Source organism: Silurus aristotelis (assembly GCF_946808225.1).
Source record: "Silurus aristotelis genome assembly, chromosome: 29".
In the NCBI taxonomy this organism is placed as follows: Eukaryota; Metazoa; Chordata; class Actinopteri; order Siluriformes; family Siluridae; genus Silurus; species Silurus aristotelis.
In genome coordinates, this window is record NC_139602.1 from 7547375 (window position 1) to 7571144 (window position 23770).

Below are 23770 nucleotides of genomic sequence, written 5' to 3' on the forward strand. Positions count from 1 at the left end.
CTGCACACTTCACTGCCGTCACACTGTCCTCATACATGTCCTGCACCACCCTCACATACTTCTCTGACACAACTGACTTCCTCAGTTGTGTCACCCTGTCGTACGCCCTCTCTAAATCCACAAATACACAATGCAATTCCTTCTGTCCTTCTCTATACTTCTCCATCAACATTCTTAAAGCAAATAAGGCATCTGTGGTGCTCTTCCTCGGCATGAAACCATACTGTTGCTCACAGATGGTCACCTCTTCTCTCAGCCTGGCTTCCACTACTCTTTCCCATAACTTCATGGTGTGACTGATCAACTTAATTCCCCTGTAGTTACTGCAAGACTGCACATCTCCTTAATGCTTAAAGATCGGTACCAGCACACTTCTTCTCCATTCCTCAGGCATCTTCTCACCTTCCAAAATCCTGTTAAACAATCTGGTCAAAAACTCCACTGCCATCTCTCCTAAACATCTCCACGCTTCTACCAGTATGTCATCTGGTCCAACCGACTTTCCACTCTTCATCCTCTTAATCGCTGCTCTCACTTCCTCCTTACTAATCCTATCCACTTCCTGCTTCACCAACTCCACATCATCCAACCTTCTCTCTCTCTGATTTTCCTCATTCATCAGCTGCTCAAAATACTCCCTCCACCTTCTCAACACACTCTCCTCACTAGTTAACACATTTCCCTCTCCATCCTTTACTGCTCTAACTTGCAGTACATCCTTTCCAGCTCGGTCCCTCTGCCTGGCCAGTCAGTACAAATCCTTTTCTCCTTCCTTAGTGCCAACCTCTCATACAGCTCCTCATATGCCTTTTCCTTGGCTTTCGCCACATCCCTCTTAAACTGCTGCCGCATCTCCTTGTACTCCTGCCTACTTTTCTTATCACTCTGTCTATCCCACTTCTGATTTGTCAACCTCTTTCTCCTTATGCTCTCCTGCACTCCATCATTCCACCACCACGTATCCTTGTCTTGCTTGCTATTTCCAGATGTTACACCAAGTACTTTTCTAGCTGCCTCCCTCATCACTCCTGCAGTAGTTGCCCAATCATCCAACACCTCCTTAACACCACTGAGCCTCTGTCTGACCTTTTCCCTGAACCTCTCACTACACTCTTCCTCCTACAGTTTCCACCATCTTATTCTTCTTTCAGTCCTCACTCTCCTCCTCTTCTTCTTCACCTCCAAAACCATCCTACAGACCACCATCCGATGCTGTCTAGCTACACTGTCCCCTGCCAACACCTTACAGTCTCCAGTCTCCTTTAGGTTGCATCTCCTGCATAGCACATAGTCCACCTGTGTGCACCTTCCTCCACTCTTATACGTCACCCTATGATCCTCCTTCTTCTTAAAATAAGTGTTTACCACTGCCATTTCCATCCTTTTAGCAAAATCCACCACCATCTGCCCTTCCACATTCCTCTCCTTAAAACCATACCTACCCATCACCTCCTCATCACCTCTGTTCACCTACATGCCCATTAAAGTCTGCCCCAATCACCAATCATTCTTTCCTAGGTACACCATCTACCACTTCATCTAATTCACTCCAGAATCTTTCCTTCTCCTCCATCTCACAGCCAACTTGTGGAGCATAGGCACTGATGACATTTATCATCATCCCTTCAACTTCCACCTTCACGATCATCACCCTATCAGAAACTCTCTTCACCTTCACTACACTCTTACTGTACTCTTCCTTCAGAATCACCACTACACCATTTCTCTTTCCATCCACACCATGATAAAACAGTTTAAATCCACCTCCAATGCTCCTGGCCTTACTCCCTTTCCACTTGGTCTCCTGAACACACAGCATATCTACTTTTCTCCTCTTCATCATATCAGCTACCTCTCTCCCTTTACCCGTCATAGTACCAACATTTAAAGTACCAACCCGAACCTCCACTCTCCTACACTGCTTCTTTCCCTGCTGTCTCTGTAGACGTCTTCCTCCTCTCCTTCTCCTCCTTCGGCCAACAGTAGCCCAATTTCCACCGGTACCCTGTCGGCTAACGATACCTGTGGCGGTCGTCGTTAACCCGGGCCTCAACCGATCCGGTATGAAATTCTCATTTGTGATCCGCATATTTGATTTGGCACATGTTTTATGCTGGATGCCCTTCCTAACGCAACCCTCCCCATTTACCCGGGCTTAGGACCGGCACTAAGAGTGCACTGGCTTGTGCATCCATAATGGCTGGGTTGCTAAATTATCTACTGCAATTTGATAAATTATTATATAATTCTTTAATTCTCCTGGGTCTCCACGTCTCGAATATTAATGATGTTATGATAGGGTTATCAAAACGCATCGCCATCGTAAATCGGGGACTTCCTCGAATTAAACCTAAATACTGTATATATCTAAATACCTATAAATATCGCTGGAAAGTTTTTTTTGGGTTTTTTTTGTGTGTATAAATGACTATAAATCTACTTCAATCACAAATTGTACTTCGAATAAATAAAATAAATAAGCCTATTAACATCTAACTGCAGTGCCAAAGAGCTCTACTACATCTTACTCTTCCACCTACTGGTCATTTTTTAGATTTTTCAACATTGACATTCACTCGGCTCAACCTGTTTTGAAGTCGGACCCGTGTTATTACGTTAGAACCACTAGAACCACAAATGGCTGGAAAAATCTGGTGTCCCAATACTTTTGGCAAAAGTGTAGACCTAAATAAAATTCAATTTAGAGTGAAACGAGTATTAAAACTGTGTGTGTGTGTGTGTGTGTGTGTGTGTGTGTGTGTGTGTGTGTGTGTGTTTTCTCTCACCATTGGGTTTGCAAGGTTTCAGCTCCACGGCCTCCTGAACTGTCACTAACAAACGTCCAATACCACTTGTCTTTTGCGAGCGAGCTGTAAAACACACACACACACACACACACACACACACACACACACACACACACACACACACACACACACACACACAGACACTATATTTCAGTCTAAAATTAACACGTAATCATCAGTTGACGAAATACATGAATATTGAATATTTAAGAATAAACGTCTGGCTAATGATAGACCTGATTGGTGTCCAATTTTGGAGATGGAACCTGTAGTGAGGCTCATAATTTCAACATAGATTCTACATAACAACAGGAATTCCTAACAAATTGGTTTATGGAGCTAACTGAAGCATGTACATTAGATTAGGGATCAAGCGTTCCCTGTCCTTCTCCAACCTTGGTAAGCTTTTTCTCTTTTCAACTTCTCCGTCTCTATGAAGTGCTCTGATGCTGCCTTGATTCGCTGGACCCATGTGGTTCTGATAAAAAAAAAAAACACACACACACACGCACAAAAACATGCTAATTCACAATTCTACTATTGATTTTAATACACACTGGAGCGTTTAATGTCATGTTAATTCTGTGTGTGTGTGTGTGTGGGCATGTACCTCTCGTTGATGCTGTCAGCTCTCAGTGTGTACACGCGGTCGATGTGCGAGATGTGCAAGATGGGCTCTTCGCTCGAGGGGTCAGACGGCATTTTAACCAGGACTTCGTTCAAAAACACAGGCTAATGAGGGAGAGAGACGAACAGAAAGAGAGGAAGGATAGAAATGATGTGAGAAAGCGAGAGAGGGGAAGAGAGTGAGTGAGACAAAAACAGACAAGAACAAAAGAGAGAAAAGAAGGAAGTGAGAGAGGGGAAGCAAGAGGGGGTAAAAAGCAAAGGAGAGAAAGGGGAAGGAGGCGCAGGAGAAAGGGAGAGAGAGGAGGGAAGCAAAGGAGAGAGGGAGGTAAAGAGAGAGCAAGAAGGGAAGTGAGGGAGACAGAAATCAGAGAGAGAGTTCTATCATCCACCCCGCTTGCAGAAATATCCATGTACCCCCAAGTTCTTGCTCCATGACTTGGTTACCGTTTTGTACATCTTGTAGACGGTGGTGGACTTGGGGCTGAACAGCCGGTCCGTGTTGGAGGAGAACTGCTTGGACGTGTAGGTGAAGAGCAGGAAGTCGCTGAACAGGAAGGCCCACAGCTCCTTGTTGCTCTTCGCCTTCCACACGCGCCCACTGTGCAGCAGCTTGCGAGGACCAAGGCAGTTCGTCAAGGAGTTAAAGACCAAATGCTGGACGAAATACAACGAACACGCGAGTTTCGGCATCATTGTGGTGTATAATAGAATATATAATATATAATAGGTGTATAATAGAATATAGACATATATAGAAATAAAGTACAATTGGTTCAAACAGAACATTCTAGAATATTGTAATATCTTTAACAGTTCTTTAATAGTGTCAAAACAGCCCACCTCGATGACCCCCTCGCACTGCACGCGGTTCTGCAGCCACTCGAGGCGGTCTGAGTTTTCCTTCTCCCTCACGCCCTCGTTAACCTGCGAGCAAAGAAGCTCCGCCTTCTCCAGTGCCTCCCGGAGGTTTACCTGGTCCACATGTCCCGCTGGAGTGTTTTCCAAAATCTACAACCGTACAGGGACAAATTCTTTTTACGCTTCGGTATAAACCATCGCGCGTTCGCATTCTCATTTCGAGTTCGAGGTCTTACATTTCTAATGATTAACGGATAGCGCGTGATCCTCTGCATGGGCTTGAGCAGGAAGCTGGACAGCGGCATTCCTTTACACCGGTAATTAGTTGCAATTTTCTGCAAAAAAAGACACCCACAGATCAATTTGTCTTGAACCTCTGCTATATGAGGTACAGCGAATGGTGTATTTTGCACCAACTTTAAGGAAGAGCTTAAAATCGGCTGAGGCGTCCGTCTTCTGCTGCAGCAAAGCGGCCGCGTTTAGCTGGCAGCTACAGAAGCGGATGTAGGCCGGCATGTGCGAAAGCTCAGAGGACAGGATGTCTCCGATCACCTGCACAGGCATGCGCTCACCTGCCGTCTTCTTGCGCACACGCAGAGCTCTGAAAAAGTATATTGACCATGTACAACATTAGTCTAGTTAAACAAGTTGTTTATTTCAATGGCATTCTTTTTGCTGTTCTGATTGAAGAAAGGTGGTACTGTAAACCACTTAATCACTCACTTCAGCAGTTTGGTGTTACACATGATCAGCTCTCTCCAGTTCACAAAGATCACGCCCATCTCCACCTCGGTCAAGCGGCCCGACTCAGCCATGGGTTTGTAGAACACCTACACACACAAGATAAGTCACACGGTATCTCCAAGTGTGGTTGATCAGCCAAGATTTGAGAGTCCAGTGGTGTATTTACTGGTTCTTCTCCAAACTCCAGCATGAGATTTTTCCTACACTTGATCTACAAGACTCAAACCAGCATGACGATACCCCCGTGCACAAAACCAGCTCTTACATGGGTTGGACGATCTCCCGCTATAGAGCTCCAACCCTATTGAAAAACATTGTGATGGATGGGAACGCCATCCCGGACCTCCGCTGAATAAGCAGAAATCTCCAGAAAATGTGGTGGAACATCTTCCCAGAAGAGTGGAACTTATAAAAGCACATACGGTTTTGCTACATGAACCTCAGCTTCAAAACCAACATGGCTGACTTTGGTCTCATTGCGTATATTGTGTGTGTGTGTGTGTGTGTTTGTTCACCTCAAGCACCAGCTCCAGGTCCTGTACGTACGTCTGCTCCGTCTCGATGAGTTCATGGATGTAGCCCTGCCTTTTTCTCTCCTCACAACTCATGGAGTCTAAGCTCAAAAGGTCCGCACACCCTACACATATACACACACACACACACACACACACACACACACACACACACACACACACACACACACACAGACAAGCATGCAGACACACAGAGACGAGCATGTAGACATGTATGCATGCACACACTTACAGATGAACACACAAAGACAGTAGACGCACTGTAGGTAAGACAGAGACGGCCAATAGAAAGAATGTTATTCAGTATAAATAAAGATTTTTTTATATTATTTTATATGAAGTTGAGTGATAAATGAATGGAAAATAGACTAAAAGTATAAAAGAATAAACAAACAGTAGAGGCATAATAAAATTGTCTTTATTGATTTGTTTCATAATTTATCTATTATCATTTGACAAAGTTATCTCTTGATAATAATACCAGAATCTATGATTATTCTAAAATATATATATAAAAAAAAAACAAAAAAAAAAACTACCAATCAATACAAATGATCGCGGTCATACCTTAATTCAGGTACTAAAGTCAAACTAACAGAAGTAGGAAGGAAGGGAAAGTGATGGCGAAGCCTGGACCTCCAAAACCGTACATGTGCATGCACACGCAAGCGTGCAAACGCACTCTGGGTTTACGGTTAAAAAAAAAAAGTCTTTATTTCGCGTTCTCGATATAAAAGAGCAGCAAAGCTTGGAGCAGAGCTTCTGTTAGAGCACACAGAGAGCGAAAGGCCGTGGCGCTGGAGCGTAAGGGCTGTTAGCGAGTTGCATAGGGACGGTTCAGGCGCTATTGGTTAGCATGCTGCTGGTGACGTCGTCAGGTGTGTGTGCGTGTGTGTGTGCTACATTTTAACAGGAAGAAGCCAAATAACACTCGTAAGATGTAAACGGTCTTATTAAGGAAGCAGCGTATGCTGGTAATAGCAGGAACACACGTATATACAAGCATACATACATACATTCTCCGTCTCTTATTCTATCTTTCTCTCTCTCTTTTATTTTTTATAATAATTGTTTAAGGACTGTAGAAAAGAACTACTCAAAACGGCATCTTGATCTATTTCTTCAAATAAAGTTTAAGTTTGCTTAATGCGTAACAATAGGAGAAAATAAAAGAAAAACAAGGAGAATTTCAAAATGAGGGCGGAGCCTCATCCAAAAAGAGCAGGAAGGTAGCGGAGTCTCGTGTGCTGCTCTCTGATTGGAAGAGGAGGAGGAGAAGGAAGAGGAGAAGGAAGAGGGGCCGTGGCTAGAGTTCCTGAAATAAAGCAGAGATGAGGCGAGCGACAAGAAAAAAAGGGAAGGAACAGAGGAGTGGATGAGTGTCAAAGGGTGATGAAGAGAGGGATGGATAACATAGTATCAGTGCTGCGAGAAAGAAGAAAAAAAAAAGACCTGAAACGCTGGGATTCGTAGACATTCGAACTAGGAGACCCAAACCTCTTCCAGCATGACATGGGTTGGAAGATCCCCTGCTATAGATCTCCAACCCTATTGAAGACCATTGAGATTGAATCCCTGACCTCCTCACTTTACCTACATCAATACCTGGCTTTTCTAACGCCTTCATAGCCAAATTAGCACAAATCTCCATAAAATCTACTAAAACATCTGCCCTGAAGAGTGAAGTACATTCAGGTGTCGACAAACATTTGTTCATATAGTGTACCAAGAGACATGACCCCACTAAGCTGCCACTGCTGGGCCCTTGAGCGAGGCCCTTAATCCTCAATTGCTCAGGTGTATGAATGAGATAACTGTAAGTGGCTCTGGATAAGGGCGTCTGCAGGACTTACATTGCTGGCTGGGGTCAGACTCTGTAGTCATCTTAACATAATTGGTCGGGAAGAGTCCGGTGACTTCGTTGATTTCTCCTTTCCACCAATCGGAGTCGTCCTTGTTGAGGACGTTAATCAGCTGACCTTTCTGGAACGTCATCTCATCCCCATTGGCTGCTTTGTAGTCGTACATAGCAATGACTTGACACACTGAGAAACAAAAGGAAGTAACGTTCGATTGTTAAAGATACTTCGAATACACTGCTTTGGTGTGATCGGTGTGTATCCCTGCCTCAATCCCAATCTAGATGGTGTGTGTGTGTGTGTGTGTGAGACCTACGTGGTTGGGGTGCAGGAGTGCTTTTACCACTGTTGGGCTCCAGCAGTCTGACGTTTGAGGAGTGAAACCAGCCCTTTTGACGCTTCTTACCCCGAGCCTATAACACACGCACAATGAAGGCCACCCATTAGATTGATCTCTCCATTAAGCTGTGTATCAAACATTTGACGGTGACCCACAGACCTGCAGCTCTCCCAACCACCAGCCACACGAGTTCTTATGGAGAACAAGAATGAGCTGCCCCGGAGTAACGTTCAGCTGTTCTGCCGTCATGGCAGTACAGGCTGCCGTTACCTGCGCAATCTCTGGAAAGACAAAAAAGGATGTTAAAGACAGAACCGAAGCATCTTACATCAGAGAGTATGTTTGTCCTCGACTCACCTGGCTTTTTATTCGATACACCAGCTTTGACAGACTGAAAAAAGAACACGGAGACACATGTTAAACGTACGCACACGTCGGAGATTTAGGAATTCGAATCATTCTAAACAAAATTTGCCTACGTCAGAGTCTTTGGGTTTGACGTAGTTGGAAGGGAAGAGTCCTGTCCGGTCTCCGATGCAGCCTTTCCACCACTCTCCCTCTTTTTCCATCACCAGGACGACGTCTTCGGCTCGGAACGTCAGATCACCCGACTCGGGACTCTCGTACGTGTAAAGAGCCACGTATTCTAGAAAAATGGGAACCACACAAAGATACACCATACATTTTTCTTTTAAAAAACCTGAAGGTTCATATGAAAAAACACAGCTCACCTTCAAGGAGGGCCGAGTCGGACAGGTCTAGATCATCAACTGTGGAATACAAAGGCCTGAAAAACAAGCAAAGAAGATTTTGCAGAGGTTTGCAGAGAATCTGGTGTCTCCATTTTGGGTTCTCCAGGTTCTTTGGTTTCCTCAAACTGGTAAAACCCTAATTCCGGATCCAAAGCTTTGACTCCAATAAGACTTCTGTCACCCAGTTTGAATTTGGGACACATTCTGTGAGACTTTAAGCCATGATTACAGAGTTTTTAAGCAAAGCATCCCAGACTACTTTGCAGACTATTTCTGGATCAAGACTATTTTTGAGACACCTTTTTTTTTGCAATATGAATTAGTTAGCATAATAATACTGCTCCATGACTAGCGCTCTTCAGAGGAAAATCTAATACAAAACACGAAGAAAATCTCTGGAACCTGAAAAAAAAAGGGTTCTTACTCGGTGTGTGTGCTGTTAGTATTGGTCATCATTAATACATAGGTTTTGGGGAACCAGCCTCGGTTCTCCCCGAGTTCCCCGTACCACCAGCTCTCCTGCTGCTCCAGAACTGTGATGATGTCATCCTTTAAGAAGCCGAGCTGTGTGTCGCTGGTAGTTGTCCACGCAGACAGAGCTACGGCCTACACACACATACACAGTTAGAATTACCTGATTGTGTTGTGTTGTTTAAAGTCTAACACTTTCTGATTGTGTTGTGTTGTCACTTTCTTCACATATACCCACCTGTGCATTCGGCTTGTGTGTCTCTGCAGGAGTGTGTGTGGGTGTCGGACCTTCTATATCCACTCGAGGGATCCTAGAGGAAGGAGATATTGCATAAATATCTGAAAGAAACAAGTAAACGAATTTAAAACCAAGAATAATTTGAAGATGTACCCAGAGTAGTCAGTAGAGGGAGCTGTGTTCTGTGCTGTCGAATCAGTATCGTCGCTATTATGCATTTTCTCAGCATAACTCTCAGGAAACCAGCCGCTACTGCCTCTGAAAGTGCCATATAGCCAGCCAGGTTCCCTCACCGTGGACTCTTCCACCTGAAGGAAACGGGATCAGGGTGTGTTAATGTTACTTTTAAGGACGTGTATTAAGCCTTGGACTGTTTGTGTAACTGTCATTGTGTACCTCAATCAGACCATCTGCTTCCAGCGAGAGTTCATCAGAGTTGCGAGCGGTAAAGGGATAAATCGCCCTGTAGGTGATCAGCCTTGCCTTCTTGCCCTGAACATCGAAACCACTCGGTTGTACATTTGTACCTGTCAAACCGGTGACCAAGTATAAAAAAAGTACACACAAATCAGCCCATGTACACACACACAGACACACACACACACACACAGACACACAGACGCTTACTCGTTATATTTGCTGTCCTGTTCAACAGGGCAGAGAGCTGCGATTGAAGATCAATGTTAGCGCTGTTCACGGAATCGGTCCCTCGCTCATGAGCTCCATCACCTTCCTTCTCCTTGCTGTCTTTCTCTTCTGCTCGCTGTCCATCTTCCCCTTCTTTTTTTACTGCCCATTTTCTTTCCTCCATCTCTCTCTCTTCTGCTCTTCTCCTCTCTTCCCTCTGTCGTTCCTCCCTCTCTAGCTGTGCGGCCTTTTCTTGTGCCTCGCGGAGTCGGGCCTGGGCTTGGATTTGCTGCTCCTCTCTGAGCTTGGCTTCTCTCTCCTGAGCCAACCTCCTCTGGCGCTCGACCTCCTCCTTCTGCAGCCGCTCCTGCTCCAGCATGGCCTGCCTGAGCTCATACACACACACAAACACACACCATCGTCAATGCTGCATGTTATTAAAACTCAAAACACAAAAATATTGTGACCCGTTGTGTACTGCGAACACATGATCTTTAATCACCTGGCCATTTCTTCATCTTGCCTCCTTTGCTCCTCTTCTTCCTGCCTCCGTCTCTGCAGCTCCTTCACTTTCTCCAACTTCACACGGTTGAGCTGGTCCAGCACAGCCTGCTGCTGCCGTTGCCTCTCTCTCAGCTCCTGCAACGTTCCCGAAAACACTTCATAAATGCTGGCTGCATGTTCTGGGAGCCAGTAGAAAGTCTAATCTGCCACACCAGTCAGACTTTTCTAACCCCTCCTAACACTGGTATTTAATAGTATCAGTTTTTTAAGGGCATCATGTTCCCAGGGTATTATGTTCCCAGAGTTCTTTGTTTCCAGACCTCTATGGCTCCAGTATCCTATTTTCCCATGATTATATACTCCCATGTTCTCATGGTCCAAAGTTTTAATCTGGTTCCCAAAACATGCCCTATGTACTTAGGGTCTGTTACACCTTGTGCCCTAGTTTTTCAAAGTATCATGATCTCAGGACCATGTAGATGTAGACTGTAGATGACCAGGATCCTTTACCCAGGGTTCTATACTTCCTGTCTAGTTCTTTCCCTGGGTCCTATATTTTCAGAGACTCAAACTCCCAGTCCATGCTCTTGGAGCCCCAGTAACCTATATTCCAAAATCCCTTACTTTCCAGTATCCTATAGTCCCAGTACCTTATATTCCCAGAGTCTAATACTAGCAAGTGCCTGGTTCTCTAGAACTTCCCACAGTTTCCCATTCCCAGAACCCAAAGCTCCTGCACACACATATATTAAGAGCCCAATAAACCCAAATTGCTTTATGTTCCCGGGGTCATACATCTTACTACGGTACTGTAGTCATTCAGAATTTATACCTCTGCTCTTTTATACATCACGATTGTATTTCCAATATATTGTCATGATACAAGCCAAACGAATGAAAGAAGTCCATTAATGAAGATGGATTAGATAATGAACCAGTCAACTCAAACACAAAGAGCTGCCATAAAAAGGCACAAAGTTGAAGAAATCACAGTGCTTCACTTTTTTTTATATAGATGGATATGTGCCTTTCCAAATCATGTCCAATCAACTGAATTTACCACAGGTGGACTCCAATCAAGTTGTAGAAACATCTTAAGGATGATCAGTGGAAACAGGATGCACCTAAGCTTAATTTTGGGTGTCATGTAAAAGACTGTGAAAACTTATGTACAGTGGAAACTCTATAGAGATGAATTGGATGGGACTCCAGGTCTTCTCATCTCTCCTTCATGAGTACCTAACTTTACAGATCGCCACAAAATCTAGTGGTCTATCTTTCCAGAAGAGTGGAGCTTATTATAAGAGCAAATAGGGTCTAAATGTGGAATGGGATATTCTTATGATCAGACGTAGACAAGTCAGACTCGTCATATGAAACCTTAAGAATTACAGTATTATATATACAGTATATACAGTAGCCATGATTACAGCGCCCCCTGGCCTGAACCTCTGACCTTCCGATCAGTAACCCAAAACCTCAACCATTGAGCTATGAATAAAATCCTCCAATTGGGCTGAAGTAATTTAAACTTGGAGATTAAACTGAAAGCTCTGCGGAGTTATAAATAAATCTGCTTTGTTAGTTTAATGCATTTCAGGGTGTCTTTCAGATTCTACACATTTAGTGTTTTTTCTAAGCAGCAGCATCAGTTGCTTTGATCTCATTTGCTTTTCAGCAGCTTGGTGTGTTCAAGTGTACTGACATGCTGAACTGTGTTATCAAGTGTTGACAGAAAACAGGAAGAAATGAAAGGAGGAAGAAAGGAATGAACGAATGAATAAGAAAAGGGAAAAAAAGAAAGGAAGGAATGTATGATTAGATGGAATGGGAAAAGGATATCGGAATGAATGAAGGTGAGTACGAAGGAATAAAAGAATGTAGGAAGATGTAACAATGTAGGAAAAAAGGAAAGGATTAATGAAGGAAGGAACAAATAGACAAAAAGAAATGAAAAAAGGAATGCCAGAATGAAATAAGGAAGAAAGGAGTATAGGAATAAAGGAAGGAATGAATGAAGAACGGATTGTCATAATGAATAAAGCAAAAAAAAAAAAAAAAAAAAAAGAAATGGCTGAACAAAGGATTGCATCTTCTAGCACGGAAACACACTGGGAGATTTCTCCAGATCTCATGACCAATGAGCGAAAAAAAGCTTCGCCAGTAAATAGTAAAACCCAACGAAGATACATGCAAGACGGAGGGATGCTGTGGGATGAGTGTGACACAAAATAAGGACAAAGAGAACCTTGATTAGAAGGAAGAGATTGGTTAGACAGCCCAGCAAAGACAGAAGTCCCTGAAGCATACAGTCATCCATCTCCACTAACTACAGGGAGGACGAGAAGGAGTGTTAGAGGAAGAGAGAAGGAATATGCAAAGAACGAGGGCATTAGAGAAAGTGTGGAGTGTGTACGCAAGGAGAACACAAACAAGAAAGATCCTGGAAGAGTAAACGTTAGTATTATTTTCATCACGGAGGCTAAATCATGGATGCGCAACTGCGTACGGTCGGGCGATTCTGGATGTGTAGTCGTGTTAGCATTAGAATTAGCATAATGGCATGCAAATTATCTTTGGAAGAGAGAAAAAATGTGAGTTTAATCCAGATAATGGCACCATATTTTTTAATTATGCCATTGTGAGAAACGATCAATCAGACCTTCATGTCCCGGTTGTAGCGCTCCACCTCAGACAGCTTGGCTGTGGTCTCCCTCTCCAGTGCGTCCAATTGCTCCTTCAGCTTCCGACAACTTAGATCCTTCTCACACTTATTCCTCTTCACGTCAATCACTCCTGCACCTGAGGAAAGGAATGGAAGATGCATGGCCTGTTAGAACTTTCGTAGTTGCTTTGACCATGTATTCTCAATATACATAGGGCAAAAAACCATTGGGACACCTGATGTTTTTCACTCACAGCTGGTTCTTTCCCACCTGTTAGAACAAACATGGAGGCATACCATTGTATAGTATGTCTTTGGATGCAGTAGCAGGAAACTAGGATCTAGGAGAACCAAACCTATTCTAGAACAAGAATACTTCATCTCTTGATGCATCCATGTGTGGATTGTCAGAAATCAAACCATTCGTGCATCCAGTCCCTCTATCCCTAAGTTTTGAGAAAAATGTGTTTTTGTGTTTTCTTACAGCTAGTGTTGCTCTGTGTGAGGTTTCGTAGTTTTTCCGACAATTTCTGTTTTTCTGGAGCCAGACTACTCAGCTGCCTCTGAACATCCTGAGAAAAAAAAACTCACATTAGTATAATTCTGAGCAAGAACGTTCCAAACAAACAAACCGCAGATCTTAGCACTGACAGATGCATCAATGCGAACCTCGAACTGCAGCTGAAGCGAGTTAATGTCAGCGATCCGTCCGTCTCTCTTCTGATTAATGAGTTCCAGCTCTGCCCTCTGGACCCGCCTTTTGCTCTGGGCATCACGGAGGCAGTTTGAGATTTGCTTGTGCCTGTTGCCCTAAGGAAGTATCAAAAGGTGTTAATTAGACACCATGTATTTCCATGCTGACATGCTTAAATGCGGGTGATTCGAATACGGAAACATATGCAAATCTCTGATGGAATGTTATTCAGAGTGTAATTCTGACCACAGCCTCCAGCTCCAGCTCCAGACTCCGCTTCCTGGCTGTGAGTCTCTCAATATCTCGCTTCTCCTTTTCACCCTGAACCTGCAGCTCCGCCCGTTTACTGCGTTCCCACTCCATCCGCTTCAGTCGCTCCGCCGCCTGAAACAGAGGTAGAACACATTTACACCAAGATTTACAGATACAACCTAGAGAGTGGACCTGTGGCTAGCTTGGTAAAGGAGGTGTGGTCACTGTACATAACCTTCTATTTGAGAGGCATGAGTGACCTATATACCCATCTGTTCCAGGGGAAGAGGAGTGGTATATGTACCTGTCTGCCTGTCCAAGTAAAAAAAAAAGGGGAGTGGTCTTTGTACCTGTCTGTCCAAGTAAAAGTGGCGTAGCCTATAGCCTATGTACCTGTCTTCCCAAAAAAAGAGGTGTGGCCTGTGTACCTGTCTGTCCAAATTAAAGAGGAGTAGCCTGTGTACCTGTCTGTCCAAAGGTGTAACTTCTCTTCCTTTCCGTCCAGACATTAGTGTTTAGAATAGAATAGCCTTTATTTGTCACATATACATTACAGCACAGTGAAATGTTGTTCTTCGCATATCCCAGCTTGCTTGGAAGCTGGGGTCAGAGCGCAGGGTCGGCCATGATATGGCGCCCCTGGAGCACACAGAGGGTTAAGGGCCTTGCTCAAGGGCCCAAGAGTGGCAGCTTGGCAATACCGGGGCTTGAACCCCCGACCTTCCGATCAGTAATCCAGTGCCTTAACCACTGGAGCCACCACTCCCCCAGTTTGTACTGAACGCACCTCCTGTCTCTCCAGCTCCTTCAACCTCTCCTCCTCCCTCTGTCTCTCCATCTCCTTCTGCCTCTCAACGCGTTGCTCCTCCTCTCTCTGTTGACGTAGGGCCTCCCTTTCCCTCCGCTCCTGATCCTCCCTCTCTCTCAGCCTCCTCCTCTCCTCCTCCCATCGCTCCTCCTCTCTCCGCCTCCCCTCCTCACGTCGCTGCTGCTCCTGCAGGGCCTGGCGCCGCTTCTCCAGCTCCATGCTGCCTCGCTGGAAGTTCTCCCGCAGTTTATCCTCGAACGACACTGAACCGTAGAACCAAAAAGAAATCCGTTCAACGAGGTATAAAAATTATATTTATTTAAATATTTCAAAGAAGAAAACACATTTCAAGAACGTCTGTGTGCGTATACCGTTATTCTTGCTCTTGTGTACAGGTTCCGGTTCGATGAGCTCAGTGCCAATTAGAGGAACGGACCCATTCGGCAGGTCACATGACTTCCCTATTCTACACCCACACAATACACAAGATTATTCAGTAACCAGCACATGAAATTTTAAAGGCTCTTAAAACTTTTTTGTATTTGCTTAAAATTGTACATTCTAATGTGTGTGTGTGTGTGTGTGTGTGTGTGTGTGTGTGTGTGTGTGTGTTACCTGAAAGATGGCGGCAGAAGGTCAGCAGGTAAGGTCAAAGGTAACGGGTGGCCCGTTTTAGCCATGTCGACAAGGTGCATAGCCAAGATAAACTCTTCAGCTCGCAGCTGACCATCATGATCTACATCCGCCAGAGTCCTAATCACAAACACACACACACACACAATGAACAAGTGTTCAAGTGTAAACATACCTCTCATGCTCATTATCATACTCACCAAATAGTGGCAAGTTGGGTCTGGGTGAGGTTAGAAGCAATAAGGGCGTTTCTCACCTGCGGACCTACACACACACATATACATACACACGGTTCACTGATTCATATCTACTTGAATTGCAGATACCTGATAAGGAATCTTCACAAACACACACCTGACAGGTATCCGGTCATAAGCTTGTCCAGGATATTGAATTGCTGGCGGTACTTGAGGCGGGATGACTGAGGCACCGCCCAATCCGACGTCCCGGTTTTGGGGGAGTTGCTTGCGAGAGAGTTGGTGGAGGAGGAGTTTGAGCTGGTGGCAGCCAATGGGAAATGAGAAATTTTACAAATCAAACACTACAATGCATTCAGGGGACAAGCTGCGGTTGTGGGTTCAGACAGAAGTCTTGAGTTTGTATGTGGGTGTGGGTGTGTGTGTGGGTGGGTGGGTGCATGAAGATTGACCACTTGAGGCCAATTCAGTACCTGCTGGAAGCCAAGTCCAAGAGGGAGTGAGATTTAGTCAGACCTAAGGACACAGAGAGAGCTGTGAAAGACAGAAATAGAGGAAGACCCTGAAATATATGACAGGTTATTGGTATGTTTTAGTTTAGGTGAGTGTTTGTGTGTTACCTGGGGCGGGTGTGAGCACCGTGGCAGTGCCGTTGGGTAAAGTCGGCATGCTGAGCGAGTCAGGGACCAGAGGCAGAGGCAGCAGAGGTTGCACAGCTGGCATAGAAGTCAGAGAAGTCATGGAGGTTACGGTGGACCCGACAGGCATCGGGGTCAACAAGGGCATTGGTGGCATGATAGACAGGTTTGGCATCGAGCCCATGCCTACACACACACACACACACACATAAGTATCAGACCACATAAAACTCAAACGGATCAGATTCCCAATAGCTGAAGCATATAGAAGCGGCTCCTGACGCTCGGTTACCGAAGCGCGCCGTTGACATCAATACAGGGACCGGGGTTTGCTTCATAATGATTGGCAGGGATGGGGGGAGGGGCTGACCCTGAAGCTGCAGCTTAATCAGCTTCATGGCAATGGAAAATTCCAGACGATCCATCTTTCCATCTTTCCCCATGTCAGCCAACGCCCTGAAAGAGAGAGAGAGAGAGAGGGAGAGAGAGAGAGCGAGCGAGCGAGAGGCAGTGTGATGAAAGATGGATAGAGAGGGCGATTGGCATTAGCAGATTGGAAAAGGTACAGAAGGAGAGAGAGAAGAGAGAGAGAGAGACAAGATGAAAAGAGATGATAGAGGAATGGAAAGAGCAACAAGAGGCAGAGAAATGAAAGAGGGGTGGAAAGAGTGACAGACAAAAGATAAAGATAAGACAGACAGAAAATTAGGGAGACAGAGAGATGGAACAGGGATGGAATGAAAGACAGGAACACAAAGAAAGAGATAGAAAGAAAGCGTATTTATGAAATAATATATAATATAATAATTATATACAGTAAATATAAAGTTCCTGATTGGCCACCCAGGAATTTATGTTTAATATAGTCACTGTAATACATGTAATAAATGTGTGTGTGTGTGTGTGTGTGTGTGTGTGTGTGTGTGTGTGTGTGTGTGTGTGTGTGTGTGTGTGTGTGTGTGTGTTTGAGAGAGAGAGAGAGCGAGAGAGCAAGAGAGAGAGAGAGAGAGAGAGAGAGAGAGAGCAAGAGAGAGAGAGAGAGAGAGAGAGAGAGAGAGAGAGAGAAAGAGTCTTTTAAGGAGAGCGAGTGTGTGTGTGTGTGTGTGTGTGTGTGTGTGTGTGTGTGTGTGTGTGTGTGTGTGTGTATGTTTTAAAGAGAGAAAGCTAACACAAGGCTCCCTTTATATAAACCATCATGTGTACTCGATAAGGACTGTGTACACTAAAACCGTGTGTGTGTGTGTGTGTGTGTGTGTGTGTGTGTGTGTGTGTGTGTGTGTGTGTGTGTGTTTTTAAGAGAGAGAGAGAGAAAGAGAGAGACAGATCTTACCAGATCTCAGCCAGTACTGAAGCAGGAAGTCCAGACTGCAGAAAGAACTTTCGTGCTTGATCTCCTACACACACACACACACACACACTTTTATGTTTAATTATATGTGACATGAGAGTTATGAGTTACTCCACACTGCACTGACCTCAATTCTATTCCCAGTCTTATCCACGCTCTCTGTGTGTGTGTGTGTGTGTGTGTGTGTGTGTGTGTGTGTGTGTGTGTGTGTGTGTGTGTGTGTGCGCGCGTGTGCGCGTGTGTGCGTGTGTATACACTCACCTGACACATATCCCAGAGTGGGACTGAGGGAGTCAAACTGTTTGTCATGCTTCCCTCTCTCTTCTGGGGTTATGGCCCAAATATTAAACCCACCTGAGATAGAAAGGTTAATCATTATAAATCTCACACACATGCTTATTTGAGGTGTTTTTCACATGCACACACACACACACACACACACACACACACACACACAGAGTATGGACAAGCATGCCTCAGACACCCAGTGTGTTATACATACATACATACATACATACATACATACATACATACATACATACATACATACATACATACATACATACATACATACATACATACATACATACATACATACATACATACATACATACATACATACATACATACACCATAATGACCATTCCTCAGCCATCAAACGTATTAACTCAACAGAAACAGGAAATGCCAGACAACTACGTTGGGTGGCACTTCCTGCTGGTAACGTCTTAAACACATACACACTTGCACACACAATCTTAATAGCAGCTCCTGGCGTGTCCTCTCTAGAGGATTTCCAAGAGCAACAACAATTCCACAGACCTTTCCCTAGAACCCCCCCCCCCCACACACACACACACTTACAAAGTAGAGTAGAGATAGCACTAATCTCTGGAGTTTAACATGTGAACTTGTGCAATCTTCAGTCGGCCCTGTAGAGTGCAAAACAATGTACACTTGAAGAGGGTCGGCTAATCAGGCCCTCGATAAACAATATGCAAATAAAATAAATGACAGATGTAGAGGTCAGTGGGAGAGAATACGTTAACAACAGGCAAGAATATAAAACACACACCCGCGGATGTTTGTTCAAAATGTTTTGCAGTGCGAGAAAATTCTTACAAACGATATAGACAACATAGCTTGTTCACCAAGATTGACAGAGGCCACACCTCCTTCAATATGACTAAAGGACACAAAGGCCATAACTCATTTTCTGAGACTGACAGATATAAAGGTCATACCTCCTTAATTGGGACTGATGTACATCAAGGCCATACCTTCCTTACTGGGAAAGAAGGACACAGAGGCCATGCCGCCTTTATTGGGACTGAACGGCAAAGAGGCCGAACCTCCTTTACTGGGACTGAAGAGCACAGAGACCATGGCGCCTTTATTGGGACTGAAGGCATAGAGGCCATGCTGCCTTTATTGGGACTAAAGGATATAGAGCCCATGCCTCCTGCACTAGGATTGAAGGATTAAGAAATATAGAAGCCACACCTCCTTCACTGGGACTGAAGGACATAGATGACATAACTTCTCTGGGACTGACAAGTACAGAGGCAATGCCTCTTTTACTGGCACTGAAGGACATAGAGGCCATACCTCCATTTACTGAGACTGAAGGACATAGAGGCAATACCTCCTTTACTGAGACTGAAGGACATAGAGGCCATACCTCCTTTACTGAGACTGAAGGGCATAGAGGCCATACCTCCTTTACTGAGACTGAAGGGCATAGAGGCCATATCTCCTTTACCGAGACTGAGGGGCATAAAGGCCATACCCCCTTTACTGAGACTGAAGGACATTGATGACATAACTTCTTCTCTGGGACTGACAGGTACAGAGGCAATACCTCTTTCACTGGCACTGAAGGACATAGAGGCCATACCTCCTTTATTGGGACTATAGGACATAGAGGCCATACCTCCTTTACTAAAACTGAAGGGCATAGAGGCCATACCTCCTTTACTGAGACTGAAGGGCATAGAGGCCATACCTCCTTTATTGAGACTGAAGGGCATAGAGGCTATACCCCCTTTACTGAGACTGAAGGGCATAGAAGCCATACCTCCTTTACTGAGACTAAAGGGCATAGAGGCCATGCCTCCTGCACTAGGATTGAAGGATTGAGAAAAATAGAAGCCACACCTCCTTTACTGGGACTGAAGGACATAGATGACATAACTTCTTCTCTGAGACTGACAGGTACTGAGGCAATGCCTCTTTCACTGGCACTGAAGGACATAGAGACCATGCCTTCTTCAATGGGACTGTCAAGTACAGAGTAAACGTCTCCTTCGCTGGGATTGACAAGTCTGGGATTGCCCTTCTGCAAACAACAGGTCTTGTTGTTTCACCAACAAGACCTGACTCTCTCAGCTCCAGAACCATTAAAAAACAAAAGAACATCAACACTAAATAACGGCTGATCATGTTCCGAAGTTCCTGTACATCAGGAGTCACAATCTACAATAACAGACACAGAAAACGGCCATGTGCCACTCAGCCCTCGTCATACTCCTAAAAAATTTTTCCCATCAAGCAACACATAGCTACTTCTCCCAGAGGATCTTTTCCTTCTCACAGGAGTGCAGCGTCGTGCCCACAGAGATTCACTCGGCTGCCATGGTGTTGGTCTTAAGGGACCTAAATCCGGATCTTTCTTGGCATGGGGCTCTTCCCTTCCATCTTCTCATTCCTGTTGCATCACACTAAAATTGCTTCTTAAAATACGTCTTGAGAGGAAAGCACGCTGGATCTTTTCAGTAAGCGCTCGTGAAGAAAAAGAAAAAGTCCTCTGTGAATTCAACTTCAAATGGTTTTAATTAATCATGACGACCTCATTTTGGATCGCGGTTCTGCTGACGAGGGGGAAACTTTGAGCGGAGAAAAAGAGAGTGATGACAATGACACCTCTGTGTTAGCTACTTTAAACACACACACACACACACACACACACACACACAGATTATATAGATAGATAGTATTCTTACCATTCATGGTTGCTGGTGGGATTCAAGTGTCTCCTGTTCAGCGGGCTAGCTAACACTCATCTGCAGAGAAAGAGATAGATTAGTGATGCTAGCATGGCTTTGCACTTAAAGAGAGAATTAGTGAAGAAAAAAGAGAAAAAAAAGTGGAGTGTGTGTGTGTGTGTGTGTGTGTGTGTGTGTGTAAGATGAATAAAAGTGAGCAGATTGAACTGGGAACTGACTGAGCTTTCAGGGATCAATGAAAGCCAGCAGAAAGAGAAGCAGGAAAGAAGAGACACTGTGACCGGAATGCCGTCGACACTTGATACCCGCAATCCTCCATCCTTCTTTCTCTCCTGATTAATTTTTTTTACATCGTATTAATCAAGTCATTCCTCCCCGTCTTCTCGGGGGCATGTGGATTCAAGCATGACCCACTTGCGTTTATTCTTCACCACCATGCCGATGCTTTAAATGAACATTGCGGCAAGGTTTCGCTCAAACAGTCCCACACAGTCTTCTCTCAAATGTAGTTGGCACAATGTTCTGGTCAAAATTCAAGTTTTGCAACACATAGACAGTGATTTTCCCACCAAATCTCGCCTCTGAATTCCGGGAGAAAGCTTTGAGTCTTTGTTAAGTCGTTTCTGCTGCGTCACGGTTAGACCCTGCGCTTCCTACCTCCAGTTATCTGTCCACAACGTCTTCATTCTTTGCAATAGTCTACTTTATATGATCAAACTCTTGATGTCACCCAAATGAGGATGGGTTCCCCTTTTGAGTCTGGTTCCTCTCAAGGTTTCTTCCTCATAACATCTAAGGGAGTTTTTCCTTGCCACAGTCGCCACGGCTTGCTCATCAGGGACAAATTCACACCATTCACCTTAATTGTTGATTTGTGTAAAGCTGCTTTGAGACAATGTCTGTTGTGAAAAGCGCTATACAAATAAACTTGACTTGGCTTGACTTGACTTGACTTTACGGCTGTTGACCTTTAGACTGTTTATTGAGGAAGAATACGGACATCATATAGTATACCGCTGTATATGGACCATAATCCTGACTCCTGACTCCCCAAGGTTTAAGTTATAATAAAGGTCACATTTATCACATAAGCAAATTTATGATGAATTTAATGATGTGCAGATGGATGGAGACATGGATGGTATGGAATGCTGTATGGATGGGTTGATGGTTAAATAGATGGTATGGAATAGTCAATAGATGGAGGGTAAGTTGGTAAAGAGTGATGGATGGATGGTTAAAGATTGATGGGTATATAGATAGAAAGCAGTGGTTCATGGATAATTGGATGGATGGATAGAAAAGAGTGATAAATAGATATAATAATGAATGGAAAAGTAGATGGATGGGTGGCAAAGAGTGATAGAGTACGGAAAGATGGATGGTATAGAGCAGTGGAAGTATGTATGAACGGATGGATTGATGGATGGTGAAGAGTGTTGTATGACTGATGGAATGATTGAGGTAAACAGTGGTGGTTAGATGGATGTTTGGATAATGAAGAGCAATGGATGGATGGATGGATAGGTCTGAGTGATGAAGTTTGTATGGATGGATGAATGGATAGAGGGATAGTAAAGAGTGATGAAGTATAGATGGATTGACATAGATTGATAGATGAATTGTAATGATCGATGGATGGATTGGAAAAAGCGATGGATAATAAATGGATGGTAAGTAGCGATGGATGGATAGATGGATGGATGGATGGATGAATGATAAAGAGTGGTTTATTGACAAAGAATATGGATGCTTTATAATAACCCGCTGCACACTGACCGTAAGGCTTCATCTAACTCAAGGTCAAATAGGAAGCTGGTCCATCTAGATGCCTCAAGGTGAACCTGGTTCCCCTGTTCTCCTCTTCCCTCCTCATTTTTCATTTCTAATCAAAGTTTCTGTGGAATGCTAATGTACAGGATGCAGGCTTTTGTTCCTCCACAGTCTTCATTGTAAGTTCAGATCAAAGCACTGTGAGGAACAGGAAATGCCATAGTTTCCTGTTTCGAAAAGCGTGACTGAGGAGGTTCAAGTGACTCTTATCAGAGAACAGACGGCTCAGTAATGGAGTGAACTTTGCACTGTAGATTCTGTACACTCAGGTGGTTGAGGTGAGAATGTAAAGTGTAGTCAATTGAGTTACATCCTTGTTATAAATGACCCCTGATCCTGTACACACACTGTGTGGGTTCTCCAGTGAAGAAAACGTGATGCTCAAGTTATTCTGCCAATGAGCCTAATTATTTAATATAATAAACATTACTGATCATGTAACATTACTGAGTAGTGATGAAAGGGTGGGTGGATGGATGGATGGATGGATGGATGGATGGATGGATGGATGGATGGATGGATGGATGGATGGCTGGATGGCTGGATAGCAATTGATGGATGGATAATAAAATTAAATGGATGTGTGGTGGATAAGAGTAATAGATAGATAGAGAGTAAGGTGTTTTGATGGATAGGTGCTAAAGAGTGATTGATGTATGGATTGATATAAAGAATGTGGGATTGATGAGCAGATGGATAGATAGATGACTAATAAAGAGTGAAGAAAGGATGGATTGTTGGATGGATGGATAGATTATGGATGAAATGGAGGATAAGGATGGATGGATGGATGGATGGATGGATGGATGGATGGATGGACAGTAAAGAGCATTGGATAGACAAATGGGTAGTAAAGAATAAAGGATGAATGAATAAATGAATGAATAAATGAATGAATGGCAATTAATCGATGGATAAATAGATGTTAAATAGTGATTGATGGATTGACAGAGTAATGGATAAATGGATGAAGTGATAGATGGATGGATAAATGGATGGATGGATGGATGGAGGAACAGATAGGCAGATTGACGAATGAATTGATAAATGGATAGATTGATAGCGAATACTGGTAAAAGTTCTGATCTACAGAATTTGAATCTGTACACCACAGTGTAGCTAATGTTCACTGTGTGTGTGTGTGTGTCAAGTCAAGAGGCTTTTGTGTGTGTGTGTGTGTGTGTGTGTGTGTGGCACTTTAAAAGTACACACTCATTAATATTTAATGGAACTGGATACTAAATCTTTAAACCTGGAGTCCTCGGTCTTCTCGGTCAGGACTGCAGGCTTTCATCCTTGTTCATATTCACGTGTATAAACACGTCAAACCCGTG

General features: G+C 44.0%; 1 protein-coding gene across 2 annotated transcripts in view; it reads right to left on the reverse strand.

Moving 5' to 3' along the window:
• The window catches only part of itsn2a (intersectin 2a), a 30831-nt gene that overhangs the window by 1970 nt on the left and 5091 nt on the right, over window positions 1–23770 (reverse strand). The window contains exons 2-38 of one of the 2 annotated variants that reach the window (XM_083535233.1): window positions 20601–20660; window positions 17860–17952; window positions 17581–17644; window positions 16543–16706; window positions 16233–16436; window positions 16086–16146; window positions 15770–15912; window positions 15616–15679; window positions 15398–15535; window positions 15154–15248; window positions 14762–15045; window positions 13969–14106; window positions 13698–13838; window positions 13513–13600; window positions 13026–13165; window positions 12612–12692; window positions 10362–10498; window positions 9860–10245; window positions 9629–9759; window positions 9386–9540; window positions 9233–9305; window positions 8948–9129; window positions 8503–8558; window positions 8251–8417; window positions 8129–8162; window positions 7931–8052; window positions 7748–7844; window positions 7426–7617; window positions 5555–5676; window positions 5019–5125; window positions 4713–4896; window positions 4532–4630; window positions 4278–4445; window positions 3882–4091; window positions 3418–3539; window positions 3203–3285; window positions 2787–2870 (exon numbers count right to left, since the gene is read on the reverse strand). In XM_083535233.1, coding sequence (XP_083391359.1) covers window positions 2787–2870; window positions 3203–3285; window positions 3418–3539; window positions 3882–4091; window positions 4278–4445; window positions 4532–4630; window positions 4713–4896; window positions 5019–5125; window positions 5555–5676; window positions 7426–7617; window positions 7748–7844; window positions 7931–8052; window positions 8129–8162; window positions 8251–8417; window positions 8503–8558; window positions 8948–9129; window positions 9233–9305; window positions 9386–9540; window positions 9629–9759; window positions 9860–10245; window positions 10362–10498; window positions 12612–12692; window positions 13026–13165; window positions 13513–13600; window positions 13698–13838; window positions 13969–14106; window positions 14762–15045; window positions 15154–15248; window positions 15398–15535; window positions 15616–15679; window positions 15770–15912; window positions 16086–16146; window positions 16233–16436; window positions 16543–16706; window positions 17581–17644; window positions 17860–17952; window positions 20601–20607 — 4816 coding nt within the window. In that variant the 5' untranslated portion in view covers window positions 20608–20660. The remainder of the gene's footprint in view (window positions 1–2786; window positions 2871–3202; window positions 3286–3417; window positions 3540–3881; window positions 4092–4277; window positions 4446–4531; window positions 4631–4712; window positions 4897–5018; window positions 5126–5554; window positions 5677–7425; window positions 7618–7747; window positions 7845–7930; window positions 8053–8128; window positions 8163–8250; window positions 8418–8502; window positions 8559–8947; window positions 9130–9232; window positions 9306–9385; window positions 9541–9628; window positions 9760–9859; window positions 10246–10361; window positions 10499–12611; window positions 12693–13025; window positions 13166–13512; window positions 13601–13697; window positions 13839–13968; window positions 14107–14761; window positions 15046–15153; window positions 15249–15397; window positions 15536–15615; window positions 15680–15769; window positions 15913–16085; window positions 16147–16232; window positions 16437–16542; window positions 16707–17580; window positions 17645–17859; window positions 17953–20600; window positions 20661–23770) is intronic. The other variant, XM_083535234.1, reaches the window with a different exon arrangement.